Raw genomic sequence first — 20,351 nt, forward strand, 5'->3', positions numbered from 1 at the left:
TAGATATGCGGTGACGGACTGGTTACAATATCATCAAGTAAATGGCATGTTTAAACTAGATAAGAATAATGGGTTTATCATCAAAAGTTCACAATTTGAAAGGGAACTTATAGAATCATCAGGAAAATTTATTTCTAGAAAGTATAAACTATTGTTGGAGTGGCAGACAAAGGACGAGATGGTCAAGTCTGCTATGATACATTGGGCAAGAGATATAGGGCATAACATAGAATTGAGGGGGGGGGAATTGTGGAAAAGAGATTTAAAATTTACAGCTTGTTATATAGTGAAAGAAAATTTTATGAAGATGATATATAGATGGTACCTAACACCAAGTAAATTAGCAAAAATGTATAAATCAGAGACAGGTACCTGTTTGGAAGTGTCAAGAAATGGAGGGTACTTTTTACCATATGTGGTGGACATGTAAATTTGCGAAGGATTTATGGGAGATGATATACAAGGAAAGGGGGAAAAAATGTTTAAGCTTCCTATTAGGAATATTAGGAACTGAGTTTCCCACAGATCAAAATAAATTATTTCTCTACACAATTACGGGAGCCCAAATTGTATATGCTCAGAAATGGAAAGAGAACAATACCAACAAAGGAGGAGTTGCAGATGAAATTGATGGAATGTGTAGAATAGGAAATTTTACTAATAGAATAAGATATCAGGAAAATGGAGTATTTACGGAAGAGTGGAAAATGTTTGCAGTCTATCCAGCTCGAGCTTTGATTTGGTTCTGAATAATATGTGAATTGTTTTGTTAATGGAGTTTTCAACCTCCATATATCTACTAGTTCATTATTCTCTGTTAGAGATAAAAAAGAGTTTGGCAGTTTTCCTTGGTCTGTTTTGGTTCTTCTTATTGATCTATCCATTTCTATGGAGATTACCCCATTGAGGTCCCCCATCAATATGGTCTTATAATCTATATAGTCTGTCAATATTTCCTCTAGTTATTTGTAAAAGTTTGCTTTCCTTTCGTTTGGTGCATATACCCCCACTAAAATTAAATTTTCTCCTTCTGTTTGTACCTGTACTCCTATTATTCTTTCTTTGTTCTCTTTAAATATTTGTTGTGCATTGTATTTATTTTTAACATATACAACCACTCCTCTGTTTTTTTGCACATCAGAAGAGATAAATTCATTCCCCAGTTTTTTATTCCTTAAAACTCTATTATGTTTCTGTGTTATGTGTGTTTCTTGCAAACAGATTATGTCTACATTCTTTTTTATTAATTCATGTCTAATTTTATTCCTTTTGGCTTTATTATTCATGCCATTAACATTCCATGATATTACTTTAATTGTCATTTTGATTTATTTGATTAAATATATTTTTATTATTATTATTGGAATTTAAATATCTCCCTCTCCTCCCTCTTGTTCTTGTTTGTCCTCTTCAGTTTCCTGTTCACCTCCTTCTATCTTTTCCAGCTCCTTATATCTTCTCCCAAACTTCTGCATTTCTTGTACTGTCTTAATTTTAAAATTATTGTCTTTATAATAAAATGACACACCTTCTGGATATTCCCATCAAAACCTTATTTTGTTGGCATTTAATTTTTTAGTCAATTCCTTATACGCATTTTGCTTGCGCAATGTAAGAGGTATAGGTTGGTTGCTCGAGAGCAATCAGGCAATATACTTCAATAGACTGTTTTAAAGCTTTCTTATCGGTGATAAAAACCTTTGGGATGCAGAGCGCCTCTATTCCGTATCTTGCTCATTCACTGGCAGAATCTGAGAGTGGGCGGTCCTTAAACCTTCCCCAGCAGAGTAGTTTATTGACGCCCAGTCTGCGCCTCCCCTCTCTGCATGGAAGCCTACTGCGCAAGGAAGGCGTGGGTAACGGAGGACCTCTCTCCTCCCTGCTTTGCTCAGGCAAGGTGACCTGGCACCACCTCGCCTCCCCTGAGCCCTGCAGCTCCTCTCCGCTGGAGGCGTGGCTACTCTCCTCCGCTGAGGAGGTGCTGCTTCCCACGGGCCTTGGAGGCTCTCTGTAATACATGCGGCTTTTCCCCTCTCGCCCCTGAGTCGATGGCAGTTCCCTGACATGCAAGAAACGATTTGGGATGTCCTTAAACACCACAATTGTTTTCCCATCTATAATCAGTTGTTTTTCTCAAAATAGTATTTCTCATTTCTGTTGGACTGAAAATTGCTAAACAGGCTCCTGGATATTTTTTGTCTTGCTTGTAAGGAGGTGACTTTTATTCTAAATATATTAGTCACCATATAATCTAAGTCCTCCTCCTTCATTTCTAACAATTTCACAATTCCTGTAATTAGCCTATCTCTCATGTTCTCTCCCTCCATCTCTGGAAGGCCTCAAAATTTCAAATTCTGTGCTTTTTATTCATTTCATGGAAAGGCTAGATTGTCTAATGCATTCTCTTGTACATTTAAGTTCTTCTATTTGCCCTTTCATTTTCTCTCCTTTTTTATTTTCCCTTATTTCTTTCTGCATTCATTTTGATTGTTCTTCAACTGTTTGTATTTTTACTTTCAATTCCTTTATTTGTCCAGATAAATCTGTTGCCACTTCCTCTATCTTATCCCTGATATTCTTTTCACTTTCCTTTACTTCTCTCCTGGTCTCTCTTATCTCTGCTAGTATTTTTGCAAAGTCTCCCTCCCCTTCTATTTCAGCTTTAGATGTCCTTCTCTCTCTCCTGGTGTTGTTATTTTTGCTGCCTTACTCATGTTTCTTTAAGTTAATTATTCATTTTAAGGTGCTATTTCGTAAATCTCCTGGGGGTCTTATACCCTGTTTGCCAATAACCTTCAGTAAATTTATATTCTCTGCTGTTCCCCCTTCCACCAGAGGGTGTCTCAGTCTCCCTTACTTTCTTTTTTATCGTCTATACTGATTATCTTAAATTTCCTTTCTTGAGGGATAATTACACCTATTCAAGTCAGATATATAATCAAATACCCAGTATATACTCAATGCCTATCAAATTACAGTCCAATTATATCCACCCCTTACGTTCCCCCCGTTTTCTCATCTAAACCCCATAAAGTTCTTCTTTTTTCCTTAATTGTAATAAGATGGTGGACGCTTCCTTCTCTATGCTCTTCTTTGTTTCCTCTGTCCTCCACCTCCCATTCAGAAACCCAATTGGACCCGTCGCCAACAGCAACAGCCGGTAAGAGGAGGGGTACAACACTTCTAGCTCCTCGACCACAACTGCAAAGAGTATTGTGGGGAGGGGTTGGAATAATTGCAAACTCAATTTCAGATTGAGTACATTGTAGGCGTTGACAAGGAGAGTGCAAACAATATTTCAAGCGTTTTCCTCTTTGTCCTCTCAACAGTTCAAAGCCTTCAACAGTGTCTCTGGAGAGCCAGTGTGGTGGAGAGCCAGTGTGGTGTAGTGGTTAAGAGCGGCAGTCACATAATCTGGGGAACCGGGTTCATGTCTCCGCTCCTCCACATGCAGCTGCTGGGTGACCTTGGGCCAGTCACACTTCTGTGAAGTCTCTCAGCCCCACTCACCTCACAGAGTGTTTGTTGTGGGGGAGGAAGGGAAAGGAGAATGTTAGCCGCTTTGAGACTCCTGAAGGGGAGTGAAAGGCGGGATATCAAATCCAAACTCTTCTTCTCTTCTTCTTCTTGTAGTGTTTCCAACAGACACAATGAATCCTTGCACAAAATAGTGTTTCCTAAATAATGCTCCAATGGCGCCTCAACAATGAATACAAAGTTCCAAATTTCTTTCGAGTGTACTGAGTTCCGTGGGCAGTTGAAACATTGTCTTATATCCCACAGATAAGTTTGTTTTATCTGCCTTTTGTCTGTCTCTTTTCCCTCTAGAGGTGATGAGACTCTTTCCCCTTTTTACTTACTCAGTATATTCTCTGACTCGCTGGTTCACTCATAACGCTTTTATCCTGCGCCATTTTCTCCGCCAGCGTCTGGTAGGATTTCCTTAACCCCAAAATCCTTAAAACGTTTCCGGAACCTCCTTGTTCTTCTGCTTCTATTCCAATTTCCTTTTTTTTTTCTTTTCAAGTCCAGGATTAACCTTATGCCTCAGAATGCTTCACCGCTTCGCCTTTCAGAGCCTGTGGCATTGCTTTGTGGGTCTAAAATGGATCCTAGCGTTCGCATCTACAATCCTGCTTCTTCCCCGAGCCCTGGCAGGTCTGGTATGCACACAGGAGAGTCGCCTGAAACGCAGCCAGATCCCCCAGCCCCGAGGATTTACCTCCTCAGGTTTCGAGGTTCACGGAGCCCTAGCACAACCTCTTTTTGCAAAGCTCAGGACCTCTCTGGAGAGTTGATCCTGCGCTCCTTCAAATGGCAGCGATAAAACTGGAAGTGACATGGTGCAAATGTAAGTCAGGCAAGGGGAATCCACCTCTTTCTTTAAAATCTATCAAAATTTTATATTTAATCCTCAGCTTCTTCCCCTACTATACAAATCTCGAAATGTCTTTTTGTCATTCTTTAAAGCAGTGCACACTGTTGATCAATGGAGTGGTTTGAAATAGAAATAATACATTAGTTAGGATATTCATTTTGATAACGGACATTCCTCCCATCAACGATTACAACCAAACTTCCAAGATAAACCACCGGCAAACACGGACTTACTCTCACAGCAAAATCTGTACAACAAGCCTGATTGGGACTATAATACCGCAAAAAGGGCTTGGTACATCAAAATCTTCAAAAAGGTAATCCTAGAAAGAGTAAAAGCTGCTGGGCAACGCACCATAAATTGCACTAAAGTCCAGACCGTCCTACAAGGACCGAATGAACACCCATCAGACTACTTCACCAGACTTACATCAGCCATAAAAACTGGGGGAGGGGGAGGGAGATAGATCCAGAAAATCCCCAGCATGAAGTAATCATAAAGGGATTCTTTAAAGACCACGCCACCCCAGATATCAGAAAGGCTTTGAACCTACATATCGGCTATGATGGAAAAAGCATAAGCGAAATCCTGTCAATAGCCAAGCTCCCGCTTTGACAGCTGCTTCGGTTGCCAGCTCACTCACTACCATGGAACTCTCTCTCCACCTTGATCTCCTTCTTGCCCTTTATATGCGACCAGTGGACCATCAGCTGTGGTGAGGACTGCAGGGCCTGCTCCCTTCCAAGGCCTTTTCCGGCTGGCCCAGGCCCTCACAATCCGGGCTACATAAGGACTCCTGTGGCAGTGCATAGAGAATGGGGCTGGACTCATTTGGAACAAACTCTTGGGTTGTTCTGCTATTGCCTCCCTGTCCCTGGTGTGGGCAAGTTCCACGGGGGGGATGCACTGGGACATCCAATCTCAGTGATCACGGGTAGGAGGAGGAGTTACGCTAAGACCAGACCATGTCATTACCGAGGAGGCAGGTTTAGTCATTGTTTGAAGACTATCCCTGCCTCCAAGTCTGGTCTTGACCGGGTGGATACTGGAATCAACAAGGGAAACCCACATGACCGGAAGGTGTTGCTGTGTAATGCTAGGTCAATGATTCATAAGACCACTGCCATCCATGACTTGATCATGGATGGAGGACTTGACCTGGCATGTGTAACAGAGACTTGGTTGGATGAAGCAGATGGGCCTGTCTTAGCTGCTGCTTGTCCACCAGGTTTCTCTTACACACAGCAACCCAGGTCTTACAAGGGGCTGCTCGGGACTTCGGGGAAAGCATGGCCTTCATGCAGCTGTCCCTGAATAAGTTTGGCCCAACTCATAGTCACGAACATGCCTTAGACCTGGTGTTCACCTCTAGTGACGTGGGTGATCTGACACTAAGTAAAAGTGAAACAAAAGAAGTGCCATGGTCAGATCACTTCCTGGTGCAACTGGACTTCTCCGCGCCCCTTCCCCTCTGCAGGGAGGTGGGACCAATTTGGATGGTCTGCCCCCACCACTTAATGGATCCAAATGGTTTCCAGAGAATGGTAGGGGATGCTTTATCCCATGTTGATGGCATTTCAGCTGATTCCCTGGTGGCCCGCTGGAATGCGGAGTTAACCAGGGCTATCGACTGACTCCAAAGCGCCCTCTCCGATTGCATGGAGCCCGGACAGCCCCATGGTTTTCTTCGGAGCTGAAGGCAAGGAAACAATCGCTGAGACGGCTAGAGCGTCGGTGGCAGAAAACTCATTCTGAATCAGACTGGACACGGGTTAGATCTCAACATCGAGCCTACCAAGTGGCGATAGTGATGGCGAAGAAGACTTTCTTCACCGCCTCTATTGCATCTGCAGAAAATAGTAGCAGGAGACTTTTTCAGGTGGCTTGCAATTTAACGGAACCACCTTTACCACCGGTTTCTGTTGTTGTTGCTGCTGCTGTTATTAGTAATTTATTATTTATTACATTTATACGCCACATTTTCCTCCAAGGAGCTCAATGGCATCTCATTTAATCCTTACAAAAACCCTGTGAGGTAGTTCAGGCTGAGAGGCAGCATCTCCGAGGGAACTTCATGGCCATCTGGGGCTTTGAGCCCTGTGTCCCACACCCTAGTCTAACCACTATACCAGGCACGTCCAACTCCCAAGAGACTGCGATCTACTCCCAGTATAAAAAAACTGGCAGTGATCTACCCATTGTCATTTGGGGGAGGAGGAGCATGCATGGGGTGGGTGGGCGGAAGAGGAAGATTGCCCAGAGTTGTTCAGCTTTTTGGGGGGAGGATTTACCAGATTTGGAGGGTGGCAATTTGAAGGTGGAAATCTGACAGAGAATGAAATTGCCGCTATCTTTCCTAACGCAGCACCGTTTTGGGGGGCTGGGTGGGTGGAATCAAGGGAAAACTCTCTTTAAAGACAAGATGAGAAGTCCTTACCCTGAGCAGGCAAAAACTAAGATTGCAATCTTCTAAAGTAATTTGTGCTGGCAAAGACAGCATTTTTGAAAATGTAATCTGGGCTGTTTGACCCAATGAAATCATAGAGTCAAAGAATGGTAAAGTTGAAAGGGACCTCAGTCCACAGTGCAACTCCTGCAATGTATTAACCACAGCTCAGGAATCCCTGGCAGATGGCCATCCAGGCTCTGTTTCAAAACCCCAAATGAAGGAGAGTCCACCACCTTCTGAGGGAATCTGTTTCACTGTTGAACAGCTCTTACTGTAAGAAAGCTCTTCCTGATGTTTAGTTGAAATCTCCTTTCTTGGAATTTGAATGCATTTCTTCAGGACTTTCTGGATCAAGAAAAAACAAGCTTGATCCATCTCACCTGTGATAGCCCTTCAGATGGCTCTCATGTCAGCTCTCCACCTTCTCTTCTCCAGGATAAACATTCCTAACTCCCTTGACTGTTCCTCTTTGGGCTTGGTTTCCAGGTCCTTGATCATACTGATCACCCTCCTCTGCATACATCCTAGCTTGCCAATATACTGTACTTCTTAAACTGTGCTGATGATAACTGAATTCAGGACTCCCAGCAGGGTCTGACTAAGGCAGACTAGGGTGGGACCATTATTTCCCTTGATTTCTGCTGATGCAGCAGAGAATAGCATTAGCTTTTTTGCTGCTTCATCACACCATTGGCTCATGTTGTTGTTCTGCTTTCAAGCCAGGGGTACACCATTCTATATTTGTGAATTGGGAATGAAATCTACAGTCATCTTCTGATTTGCATTCAATCACACACACCACAAACACACAAAAAGATGATTTACCTTCAGCTGCCCTCTTGAAAAAGACTTTACAGCTCCCGCAGGTGAGTGCTCCATAATGGCACCCAGAAGCTTTGTCCCCACAGATCAAGCATGTCTTCTGTGGTGGGAAGTAATAGTCAATGGGCAGAACATGGTCTCTTGCAGACTGCAACCTTTCGAAGCAAAAGAGAGAGAAGGGCAAAGCATCAGATGTTGGCAAATGCATAAGAACTACTGGATATTAAAGAATATTCCAAAAAATGTTTATTAGCGTGAACCTGAAAGAGAAATATCTTAAGACAATATTCTACTGGTACTTAACTCCATGTAGAATTAGTAACACTTTTGGCCAAAGCATACATTGTTGGAGGTGTAACAGAATTAAGGCAGGGGGTGGACTAGATGAGTCTAGGGATTTATTTATTTTTTAAATAATGCCTTTCTGGACAGAAGTACTGAATTCTATGTACAGGCTATGATCTCCCAAGAAACCCTAAAATAGCTCTCCTTTCGATACTTCATTCTGAAGTCATTGATACCGATTACTGTACTGCTAACAACAGGAAACAGTGCATTGCACAAAAAATGGGGAAATAAAGGACCCTGCCCCAATAAATGATTGGTTAAGAAAACCTCTGCAAACTGTCTTAATGAGAAAGCTTACATATGAGAGAAACACAGTACTTAATAATCAAGAAAATAAATGTATTGAGAGGTTGGCCTTATTTTTACCTTTGTGGAATGGCAGCGTAAATGACAATATTTTTCATATTGATCACTCTCCTCTGCACACATTCCAGCTTGTCAATATCCTCCTTAAACTTTGGCACTCAGAACTGGACACAGGACTCCAGGTGGGGCCTGACCAAGGCAGAATAAAAGTGATACTATGACTTCCCTTGATCTGGACACTTGACTTCTGTTGATGCAGCCTTAAATTGCATCAGCTTTTATTCCTGCTGTGTCGCCCGATTGGCTCACATTAAGCTTCTGGACCCTCAGTTTATCATTTCCTTTTTGGTATTTATTAACTTTTGGAATGGACTAATACAGTGGTTCTCAAAGTGGGTGGTAGTACCCAGAGGGGCAGTGGTGTCAGCAGAGGGATGCTAGAAGTGTCCAGAGTGGCTGGGGCAACCCAGTCAGATGGGTGGCATATAAATAATAAAATTATTATTATTATTATTATTATTAACCATCAGACTATACACTTCCGGGTCAACCGCGAACATGAAAGCAGCTTCACCAAGACAAGGAAGATTCGAATGGAGTAAAAAGGGGAGTAGCGAAGGCAATGCAGCCCCTTGTAACTCCCAGATTGCAAGGGATGATGAAGATAACCCATGCACTGTGAGGTTTGGAGCTTACAGGGTTAACAGCTTTGTCTGTGTCCTGCATCTGGGGAGGAGCTTTTCCCTACATTCTGAGAAAGCTGAGTTCTTTGTCTGTGAGTTACTTTTTCTGCCAAGAGGCAGAGACACCATGTCTGCCATCTCGGATGGTCTGTTTGTTATTTTATCATTCTGATGTAAATAAAGCTGTTAGAGGAACAACAGTGTGTGGACTCTCTCTCTTCTGCAAGCTCACTCACAAAAGAAGCATGCGCTGTGCCGCTCTGCTGCAAGTCCAGGAATTCTGTTGCTGTGGAAACGTACCGAACCCGAACATGCACGTTGTACTCTGCTGCTCCCTGCCTCTGACAGAGTCAGAGGATCCCATTTTAGACAGGTCCAAGTGGCACAGTGCAGGCAGACATCACAGCTGGCTCCATATTGCGAAGCCTCGGACAGCAGAAACGTAAGCAGCTGACCTCCTATTGTTGTTGTTGTTGTTTAGTCATTTAGTCGTGTCCAACTCTTCGTGACCCCATGGACCAGAGCACGCCAGGCACTCCTGTCTTCCACCGCCTCCCACAGTTTGGTCAGGCTCATGTTTGTAGCTTCGAGAACACTGTCCAACCATCTCGTCCTCTGTCGTCCCCTTCTCCTTGTGCCCTCCATCTTTCCCAACATCAGGATCTTTTCCAGGGAGTCTTCTCTTCTCACGAGGTGGCCAAAGTCTTGGAGCCTCAGCTTCAGGATCTGTCCTTCCAGTGAGCACTTTCCACTTTTGTCCTTTATTGTGGAAATCTTTGTACGAAATGTTCCTTTCATATCTCCAATTTTCTTGAACAGATCTCTGGTTCTTCCCATTCTATTGCTTTCCTCTATTTCTTTGCATTGCTTGTTTAAGAAGGTCTTCTTGTCTCTCCTTGCTATTCTTTGGAAATCTGCATTCAATTTCCTGTATCTTCCACCATCTCCCTCGCATTTTGCTTGCCTTCTCTCCCCCGCTATTTGTAAGGCCTCATTGGACAGCCACTTTGCTTTCTTGCATTTCCTTTTCATTGGGATGGTTTTCATTGCTGCCTCCTGTATAATGTTGCGAGCCTCCATCCATAGTTCTTCAGGCACTCTGTCCACCAAATCTAAATCCTTAAACTGTTCCTCACTTCTACTGTGTATTCATAAGGGATTTGACTTAGATTGTATCTTACCGGCCCAGTGGTTTTTCCTACTTTCTTCAGTTTAAGCTTGAATTTTGCTATAAGAAGCTGATGATCTGAGCCACAGAAAAAAGGGAGCAAGTGCATAAAGAGCAGCTGGCAGACCAGATGCCCATGCTGGAAATGAGACAGAAGGAATCCTTTTTGAGATTTTCTGGAGTTGTGGAACAAGGATGAAAATATTAAAGAGAGACTGCCTATAGGATTAGTGGAACTCTTGAGGAAGAAAAAAGAAGAGATGCTGGAGGCTATTGACAGAGCTTTTGAGTTAGATCTGCATTTGCCAGAATGAAGAAGCTACCAGGGGATTGCCTGGTGGAATTTTCCTCCAGAGGAATCAGAGACAAAATTCTCAAAAGACAATGTGGTAAGAATTCACCTCTACACCACCTCCGTTTACTTGGGTTAGGGACCACCTTTTCAATAAACCACAGAACCAAGGAAACAATTTCAAGTCCAGCATCCAGATTAAGGAAGCCAGCATTTTTATTTATTTTATCTATTGCAACAGGACAGCCCTCAACCCAACGTGCCAGTTGAGAAGGTCTGCCCCAAGGCACTTCGGTACTAAAGCTTATGTGGTAGTTCAAACACAGCAAAAAAAGAGCCATAAAACATCTCCACATACGTCAGGAAAGGTTACAGGTCATAGAAAACATGTATGGTGTCTTCCTGCTCTCTATTTCGGCTATCACCTTGGTGTAGGGCTGGGCGATATCTGGTTTTCAATAGCATGATATATCACCAGCTAAACATCACAATATCTCGATATATCACTGGTCCTGAAAGACCTACATTGGCTCCCAGTATGTTTCTGGGCACAATTCAAAGTGTTGGTGCTGACCTTTAAAGCCCTAAACGGCTTCGGTCCAGTATACCTGAAGGAGCATCTCCACCCCCATCATTCTGCCCAGACACTGAGGTCCAGCGCCGAGGGCCTTCCGGCGGTTCCCTCACTATGAGAAGCCAAGTTACAGGGAAGTAGGCAGAGGGCCTTCTCGGTAGTGGTACCCGCCCTGTGGAACGCCCTCCCACCAGATGTCAAAGAGAAAAGTAACTACCAAACTTTTAGAAGACATCTGAAGGCAGCCCTGTTTAAGGAATCTTTTAATATTTGACAAATTATTGTATTTTAGCATTTTACTGGAAACCATCCAGAGTGGCTGGGGAAACCCAGCCAGATGGGTGGGGTATGTATGTATGTATGTATGTATGTATGTATGTATAAATAAATAAATAAATAAATAAATAAATAAATAAATTAAATAAAATAATAATATATCCACGGTGGTGGAGGGCCCTACCGGGCTTCCCTGCAACAATGAAGGGCCCTGCTGTGCCTCCCCACAAAAGCAGAAGGCTTCACCAGGCATTCCTGCGGGAGGAGGAGCGCCTCACCACGCCTATCCGCGATGGAGGGCCTAGCCGGGAACCCTCGTGGAGGAGAAGGCCCCCACCGTGCCTCCCCACAATGGTGGAGGGCCTCACCGCACCTCTCTGCAACAGCTAATGCCCTTACCGCACCTATCCACTACGGCAAAGGGCCTCATTGGTTCTCCCCACCGCAGAGGAGATCCTTGCCGTGCAGCCCCATGACGGAGTAGGGCCACACCACGACTATCCCTGGCAGCAGAGGGCCTGGCCACGCCTTTCTACAGTGACTGAGGGTGCACTTTGCCGCACCTCCCCACGATGGTAGAGGGCCTTGCTGCGCCTCCCCATGGCAGTTGAGGGATTTAAAATGTAAAGTAGTAGATTTCATAAAACATATTAAATAAACTTCCATATAATATATTTAACATATTTTCAACTAATTTAAGAATAGTTCAAGTGATTTACTAGTCAAGTTGCATCTGCTTCCCCACTCAGAGGTCTAAGTACAATCTATGCATGCATAAACCCCACTGAGTTCAACTAAACCTACTTCTACTTTCCTGGGAGTAAGCCCCATTGAATTCAGAAGGGCTTGCTTGTGAGTAGACACGTGTTTGCTTGTACCCTCCCTATCATTCTTTTTTTAATTTTATTTTTATTTCATTTTAATACACCACATACAAAAAAGAAATATGAAAATAAACAAATATCCATCATCTCCTAGCAACTAAGAAAAAGAAAGAAAAATAAAACACTCACCCTCCCCATCATTATCACACAGTACCCAACCTCCCATTTCAGCAGAAGGCAGCCAGTTAAATCTTCTCCCATTTCCCCCTGACACAGAAACCACCCCCCAAAAAAACCTCACCCCACCAATCTCTCACTTTTTATCAAAGGGGAGGGCAAGCAAGCAAAGACTTAATCTCATTTAAAGAAATAAATAAATAACCTTCCTTTTTAATATGGAGGAAAGCTATTTAGGAAGAAAATAAAAATAAAAGCACTTGCTCCCTTTTTTTCAATCCAATCCAATCCAATCAATCCTTTATTAGGCACAGCAAACCACACAATATAAAACAAACACCGTATACAGATTCTGGAAAATACGAATTTGGCATAACAATTTGCATAAATAATACAGTATAACACTACCATATCACCGACCAATCAAGAACCACTAAATCTCTCTATAATGGCCCAGCCTTTCCTCATGGACAGTACTCAAAAATTTAGCCACTATTAGAGTAATTTGATCATTCCTGTCCAAGTGCAGGTCCTGAACCGTTGGCGGCATAGAACCGAACCTGTTAAGTTGTAAGGCCTCTAACAATTGTCTTCTGGAATAAATGCCAAACTCACAAGAAAAGAAAATATGCTCCAATGTATCAGGTTCCTGCCTACCACATTTGCAGAGGCGCTCTGCTTCTGGGAGAACTAAATAACTATCATTGAGGGAAACATATTAAATCTGGCTGACATAAACAACCTGCACAGTTCATAATTCTTCAGATTTGTCATGTATCCCTTTCGAAAATCTCTACACAAAGGAAGATTTAAATACAGAGGAGAGCAAGTGCTGTGCTTTGCAACCTCGAGAGTGGAGAGAACACTTTTTCCTGTAAAATTCTTCCTGATAATTTCCCAAGTATCTTTGGGGTCAGAATTTTCAAAGTCAACTAGATGAAGCCCTATTGAGTTCAATTTTCTCCTACAAATTAATGATAAATTGTAAATTGTATTATCACTTAAGAGGTCGTAAAGGAGAGAGTTAGGAGATAGGACTCTATAATGCAGGAAGATCCAATATTTCAAGGTTCTCAGCCATACTCTTACTGATAAAGGAAGTATTCCCAACTCACAACATATTGATTCATATTTAACAGAATTTGCAAGTCCTAATAATGACCTCAGAAGGGATGCGTGAAATTTATCCAACCACTTAAGGTCACCTGAAATCCACACTGGGATGCCATATAAACATTGGGCACAAAGTTTCATATCAGTCACTTGCAATACAGCTGGAATATATCTATTTCCTACAGGAGAGGGGGGGGAAGATTTAATATGGTGAGCTGTCACTTTAGCCTTAGCTATTGCAGCACAGATATGTGTGTTCCAATTCATGTTATATTTAAATACAATTCCCAGATAATTGAAATGCTTAACTTCTTGTATTAAATGTCCATTGATTATCCAAGTTTTTGGGTTCCCTCTCTTTGTAAATTGCAATTTTTTTGTCTTATCATAGTTAATTTTGAGGTTATAAAGTAATAAAAAACTGGGATATTATTTAAATAAGGAATATGAGTGGTTACATTTTGAAGAAATAATGAAAGGTTAGATAAAGAGAGATTAAATAGGGTAGGGGCCAAGATACAGCCTTGCCTAACTCCTCGGTTATTCAGAATTGGGCCTACAAGTCTACCATCTTTTGAAACTTTAACATATATTTGGTTATTGGAGTGTAAACTTTGAATCAATGTAAGCAGGTATGGGTCAATACCGAGGTGTTCTAATTTGGTCCACAATTTATTACGATCGACCGAATCAAAGGCACTTTTTAAATCTACAAATGCAACCAAAAGTCTTCGTTTGTTTCTCAAGACATATTTGTCCACAAGATGACTTAACACTAGACACTGGTCAAGAGTTGAAGAACCTGCCTTGAAACCAGCTTGTTCCTTACCAGGTAGACCTTTTGTCAGCATCCATTCTTCCAGTTTAATAAGCAGGGATTTGGCATAGATTTTGCTTATGCATGGTAACAAACTAATAGGCCTGTAATTCTCTTGGCAATTCCTATCACCTTTTTTAAAAATCAGCACCACTATTGAGTTATTCCACGATTTAGGTACAAGGCCTAAGTGATTAATAGAGTTAAAGAGCGGGACAAGATTAATGGCCCACCATTCCACATTTAATCTCAGCAGATCTACTGAGATGCCGTCCATACCAGGGCATATTCCTTGCTTAAATGAAAGAATTATCTTTTTCATCTCCTCAACAGTAATTTGAAATTGTGTGGTTATTGCTGAAGAAGGTTTAAAATTTTCCATCATAAAAACTTGGGAATCATAAAAAACAGCGGTAAAATGTGTAATCCAAGCTTCATCACTTATATTAGGAAAATCAGTGGTAGCTTTTATTGAAAGGAGTGACCAAAAGGTTTTAGTATCTTTAATTTCTTTTAAAAAAAAAAAAAATATTTATTAGGTTTTTACAAAAAAGAAAAGTACATAACCACCAGACAGGTAGAAAAAATGTAAAAAGAAATAAAGCATAATCAAAAGTAACACATAGAACAGATCAAAACACAAAAATATAAAATACAGTAAAGAAAAATTCCACCCAACCAAATACAAAAACATAAAAACTCCAACTTTTTCGATCATACTTAATTAACTTCCTTTCTTGACTTCCTCACGCCTCCCTTTTTTGTGTTCCTCTTTACCCAATCAGATACAGCAAATCCTTACCCTCTTTCAGATCTCATTTCTAATTATTAAGTTCATTCTATTATGTCACCAATCTTTTCTCCTCGTACTTAATCACCTTTATAATATTATTTACCTTCGACATAATATCACTTTAATCTTTCCTCCTTTTCTATTGCATTTTGCATACTTTTTAAGCTATATCACTAATGCCTTGTTTCCAAATCCAACATTATTTTAACATTCATAAACTTTGCAGTGTTTCTGCAGATAGTCTTTAAACTTCTTCCAGTCCTCTTCCACTGATTCTTCTCCCAGGTCTCGGATTCTGCCAGTCATTTCTGCCAACTCCATATAGTCCATCACTTGCATCTGCCATTCTTCCAAGGTGGGCAAATCTTGTGTCTTCCAATACTTTGCGATGAGTATTCTTGCTGCTGTTGTCGCGTACATAAAAAACGTTCTATCTTTCTTTAACACCAATTGTCCGACTATGCCCAAGAGAAAGGCCTCTGGTTTCTTAAGGAAGGTATATTTAAATACCTTTTTCAGTTCATTATATATCATTTCCCAGAAAGCCTTAATCTTTGGGCACGTCCACCATAGGTGAAAGAATGTACCCTCAGACTCTTTGCATTTCCAACATTTATTATCAGGCAGGTGATAAATTTTAGCAAGCTTGACTGGGGTCATGTACCACCTATAAATCATTTTCATAATATTCTCTCTTAGGGCATTACATGCCATGAATTTTATACCGGTGGTCCATAACTTTTCCCAGTCAGCAAACAAAATGTTATGACCTATGTCCTGTGCCCATTTAATCATGGCTGATTTGACTGTTTCGTCCTGAGTGTTCCATTTCAACAGCAAATTATACATTCTTGAAAGGATCTTAGTTTTAGGTTCTAACAGGTCTGTTTCCAATTTTGATTTTTCCACCTGGAAACCCAACTTTTTGTCCAAATTATAGGCCTCTTTTACTTGATAATAATGAAGCCAATCTCGCACTTTGTCCTTTAATTTCTCAAAACTCTGCAATTTCAGTTTATCTCCTTCTAATTCTAATATCTCCCAATATTTCAGCCATTTGGCCTTCATATTGAGTCTTTTCAGAGCCTTTGCTTCCATGGGTGACAACCACCTTGGGGTCTTGTTTTCCAATAAATCTTTGTACCTTATCCAGACATTAAATAATGCTTTCCTGACAATATGGTATTTAAAAGCTTGGTGCGCTTTAACCTTGTCATACCACAAATATGCATGCCAACCAAAAGCATTGTTAAAACCTTCTAAGTCCAAAATATCAGTGTTTTCAAGAAGCAGCCAATCTCTCAACCAGCAAAATCCTGCTGATTCGTAGTAGAGTTTAAAGTCTGGCAGGGCAAACCCCCTTCTTTCTTTCGCATCTGTTAAAATTTTAAATTTTATTCTGGGCTTTTTGCCCTGCCAAACAAATCTAGAAATATCCTTCTGCCACTTTTTGAAACAATCCATCCTGTCCACAATCTGTAAGGTTTGGAACAAAAATAACATTTTTGGCAATACATTCATTTTTATAACTGCAATTCGCCCCAACAAGGAAAGCTTCAATTTAAACCATATTTCTAAATCTTTTTTAACTTCTGACCAACATTTCTCATAATTGTCTTTAAATAAATTCAAATTTTTAGCTGTCATACTGATCCCCAAATATTTCACTTTCTTAACTAAGGTCAAACCAATCTCATTCTGAAACCTTTCTTTTTCAATCTGTGTTAAGTTTTTCTCTAGAACTTTAGTTTTTGACTTGTTCAATTTAAAACCTGCCACATGACCAAATTCTTGAATCAGTTCTAATACCCTTTTCGTACTAGATTCTGGCTCCTGTAATGTCAAAACTAGGTCATCTGCAAAAGCTTTCAGTTTGTATTGTTTGGCTCCGACCTGAATTCCTTTAATCTGACTGTCCCTTCTAATCATATTCAACAGCACCTCCAGGACTGAAATAAATAACAATGGAGAGATAGGGCAACCTTGTCGTGTTCCTTTTTCTATCTTAAATTCTTCAGTCACCACATTATTAACTATCAGTTTAGCTTTTTGTTCTGAATAAATTGCACTTATACCATTTTCAAACCCTTGTCCCACCCCCTTCCCTTAAGGTTTTTCTTCATGAAATTCCAAGAAATATTGTCAAAGGCCTTCTCCGCATCAATAAAAATTAAAACAGCTTTTGTGTTAATATTCACTTGTAACATCTCCAAAATATCAATTATGTTCCTTGTATTATCAGACAAGTGTCTACCTGGGAGAAAGCCTGCCTGATCCTTGTGAATCTCTTCTACTAATACTTTTTTTAGTCTATTAGCTAAAATGTCAGCGAAAATTTTATAATCCACATTTAACAGGGAGATGGGACGGTAGTTCTTGAGTTGTGTCTTTTCAGACTCTAGTTTAGGTATAAGTGTAATAAAAGCTTCTTTCCACGACTCCGGCGCCCACTTCCCTTCCATAATTTCGTTGCAAACCTCCTTTAATGGTTGAATTAAGTAATCTTTCAAAACTTTGTAATACTTGGAGGTTAACCCGTCTGGCCCTGGAGATTTGCCCAGCTGCATATTCTGAATGGCACCTTCAATCTCCTGTTCTGTAATTGCGTAATTCAACATTGTCCTTTTTTCTTGAGATATTTTTTGTAGTCCATTAAATCTCAAAAATTAGTCTATATCAGTCTCTTTCTGAGGCCCTTGTGTGTACAATTGTTTAAAATATCTCTGGAAGCACCTTCTAATCTCCACGGGATTCTGAATGTTTTTCCCTTCTATCTCGAGGTTTGTAATAGTGTTTAACTTTTGTCTTTTTTTTCAACTGCCAAGCTAGCAGCTTCCCACATTTATTAGCCGATTCAAATGTCTTTTGCCTCATCTGCTTTATTTTCCATTCTACTTCTTGATTTATCAGTTTCATATATTGTACTTGGTAAAGTTTGATTTCTCTCAGAATCTCCTTTGAATTGGCTTTCGACCTTAATTTCCTCTCCCCTTCTTTTATTTTTTCCAAAATTGTATCCTTTTTCTCATTTTGAGTCCTCTTTTTTATAGCATTCTGTTGAATTAGAAACCCTCTCATAACCGCTTTACTTGCGTCCCAGATTACTCTTTTTTCCACCATAGTTCTCAAATTAGTTTCAAAATAGTCTCTCAATGTCTTTTGGGCCTTCTTGATAATCTCTTGATCTCGCAGTAAGGTGTCATTCATCTTCCATCTGAAGGAACCAGTCAGTGTTAGTTTCATTTCCATCTTTACAGCATTATGGTCGGAGCAAGTTCTTGGGCAGATTTCCACCTTCTTTATCTTAGGTGCCAGTGCTCTAGTTATCCATATCTGGTCAATTCTAGTCCATGTCAATTTGGCTTCAGAAAAGAATGTTCCTTCTCTTTCCAGGGGGTTTTTAGTTCTCTATATGTCAATTAAATCCGTATTGTCAGTCAATTCAAAAAAAGTTTTTGGTAATCTGCCCTCTTTTGTTACAGTCTGTTTCTGTGCCTTGTCCATATTTGTGGATACCACTCCATTCATATCTCCCATCATGATGATGTTATTGTAGTCCATATAGTCCAGCATTGTCTCATGTAACTTCTTATAGAACTCCAATTTCCCCTCATTTGGTGCATAAATACCTAAAATCAAAAAAAAATCTCCTTGAATTTGAATTTCAATTGCCAGAATCCTTCCTTGTTTGTCTTTAAAAATAAATTTAGGTGATAGGCTTTCTTTTGCGTAAATGACCACTCCTCTCTTTTTAACCTTATCCGATGCTATGAACTCCTGGCCCAATCTTTTATTAATCAAAATTTTCCTGTGAAGCCTAGTCACATGTGTTTCCTGTAAACAGATTAAGTCCAATTGTTCCTTTTTTAGTAGATGAAAAACCTTCCTCCTCTTTTCCGGGGAATTCAGGCCACAAATATTCCAACTTAATAGTTGCAGAGACATGATGCTGTGCTTCTATTTCCCTCCTACTGCTCCCAGAAGCTCTTCCTCCTTTGACGGTGGTATCACTTTCCCTGGCTGGTCAGATCCCAAAGGTGGTAATATTGAGCCAAGTACTCCAGATCTTAAGGCTCTCAATTCTTCCTCCACCTCTTTTTGAAGGTCTCCTCCATGATTACTCAAGAATTTTTCCTTGTCTTCAACCGATCTTATTTTGACTTTTTTCCCTTTATATGAGAAAGATACCCCCTGGGGGAATTCCCATCTGAAGACAACTTTATTACTTCTCAATAATGCCACTAAGTCTCCGTAGTTAGCGCTAAGTTCAAGCAAATACTTGGGGATGTCCTTGTAAATTTCCACTCTTGAATCTTGAATCTCTAAAGTTTTCTGGAAGTGCGCGTTCAATATCTTATCTCTCTCTTCCTTCGATCTAAGGGAGATCAAACAGTCTCTCGACCTGATTTTCCTCCCTCCCTTACCAAGTCTGAACGCACTTACTATCTTAAAGTCCTTATCCTCTTCCAAAGGCCAAATTTTTTAAAATTCCTGTGTAAGATACTCACTTAAATTCTCTTTTTCAAGTTCTGGGACTGACCTGATCCTCAGGTTATTCTCCTTATTTCTCAATTCTATCATAGACAGAAAATCCTGATGTTCCCCAACTTGTTTACGCATCGGCTTTATTTCCTGTTGCACAGCCTCTACTTTCTCTCTCGCCTCCTCAGCTATTTTTCGATTCGACGCAGTTTCTTCCAAAAGTTTCCAAATGGTTTGTGCATTTGAACTCACTTGCTGGGTTAAATTGTTAATGCTAGCTGTATTTTGATCAATTTTAGTTGACTGTTCAGTCACTTGTTTGCTTAGGCCATCCAATTTTTCATAAATTTTATTTAGTACAGAAGTAAAGTTCTCTCCTGAGGCCATTCCCTCGAGCCCAGTTTGGTCTGAATCTTCCCCTTGTGCCACAGGAAGACTGGGAACAGATGATCTGCGTAGCTGAGAAATTATGCTAGGCTGCTGTGTTTTGGTTTTAGTTGATCTTGTTGTCCTGCTCATCCCACTTCTGTCAAGGTCAGTCCCACGGTTAGCTCTTCCCATGGAAAATCCCCAGCTCCTGAGATGGAAAAATCCCCCAGTGGCTGCACAGTTTCAATACTCCACTAGAGGGAATCTTTAACGTCGCAGTTTGTAAAGTCTTTCTCAATTTTCAAAGTGTCCCTTAAAAATTTACACAGCAGCAAATCACCAGAAAACCTTCCTGAACTTTTTACTTTTGCAGAGTTAGTCCTAGTTAAGTTACAATGTCTCCAAAGAGTGCGAGTTACAATATAACAGTTCAAAACAGCCTGACTGCTCTAGGAACTTGGCAGTCCGATTCCCTGAAGT

General features: G+C 40.7%; 1 protein-coding gene across 1 annotated transcript in view; it reads right to left on the reverse strand.

Moving 5' to 3' along the window:
* LOC310836047 (androgen receptor-like) overlaps window positions 1-20,351 on the reverse strand; it is a gene marked incomplete at its 5' end in the record, with an annotated part of 221,386 nt that overhangs the window by 117,411 nt on the left and 83,624 nt on the right. The window contains 1 exon segment of the mRNA XM_083720982.1: window positions 7,653-7,804. Coding sequence (XP_083577108.1) covers window positions 7,653-7,804 — 152 coding nt within the window.

This window comes from Podarcis gaigeae (genome assembly GCF_964106915.1).
Source record: "Podarcis gaigeae genome assembly, chromosome: W".
Taxonomy (NCBI): Eukaryota; Metazoa; Chordata; class Lepidosauria; order Squamata; family Lacertidae; genus Podarcis; species Podarcis gaigeae.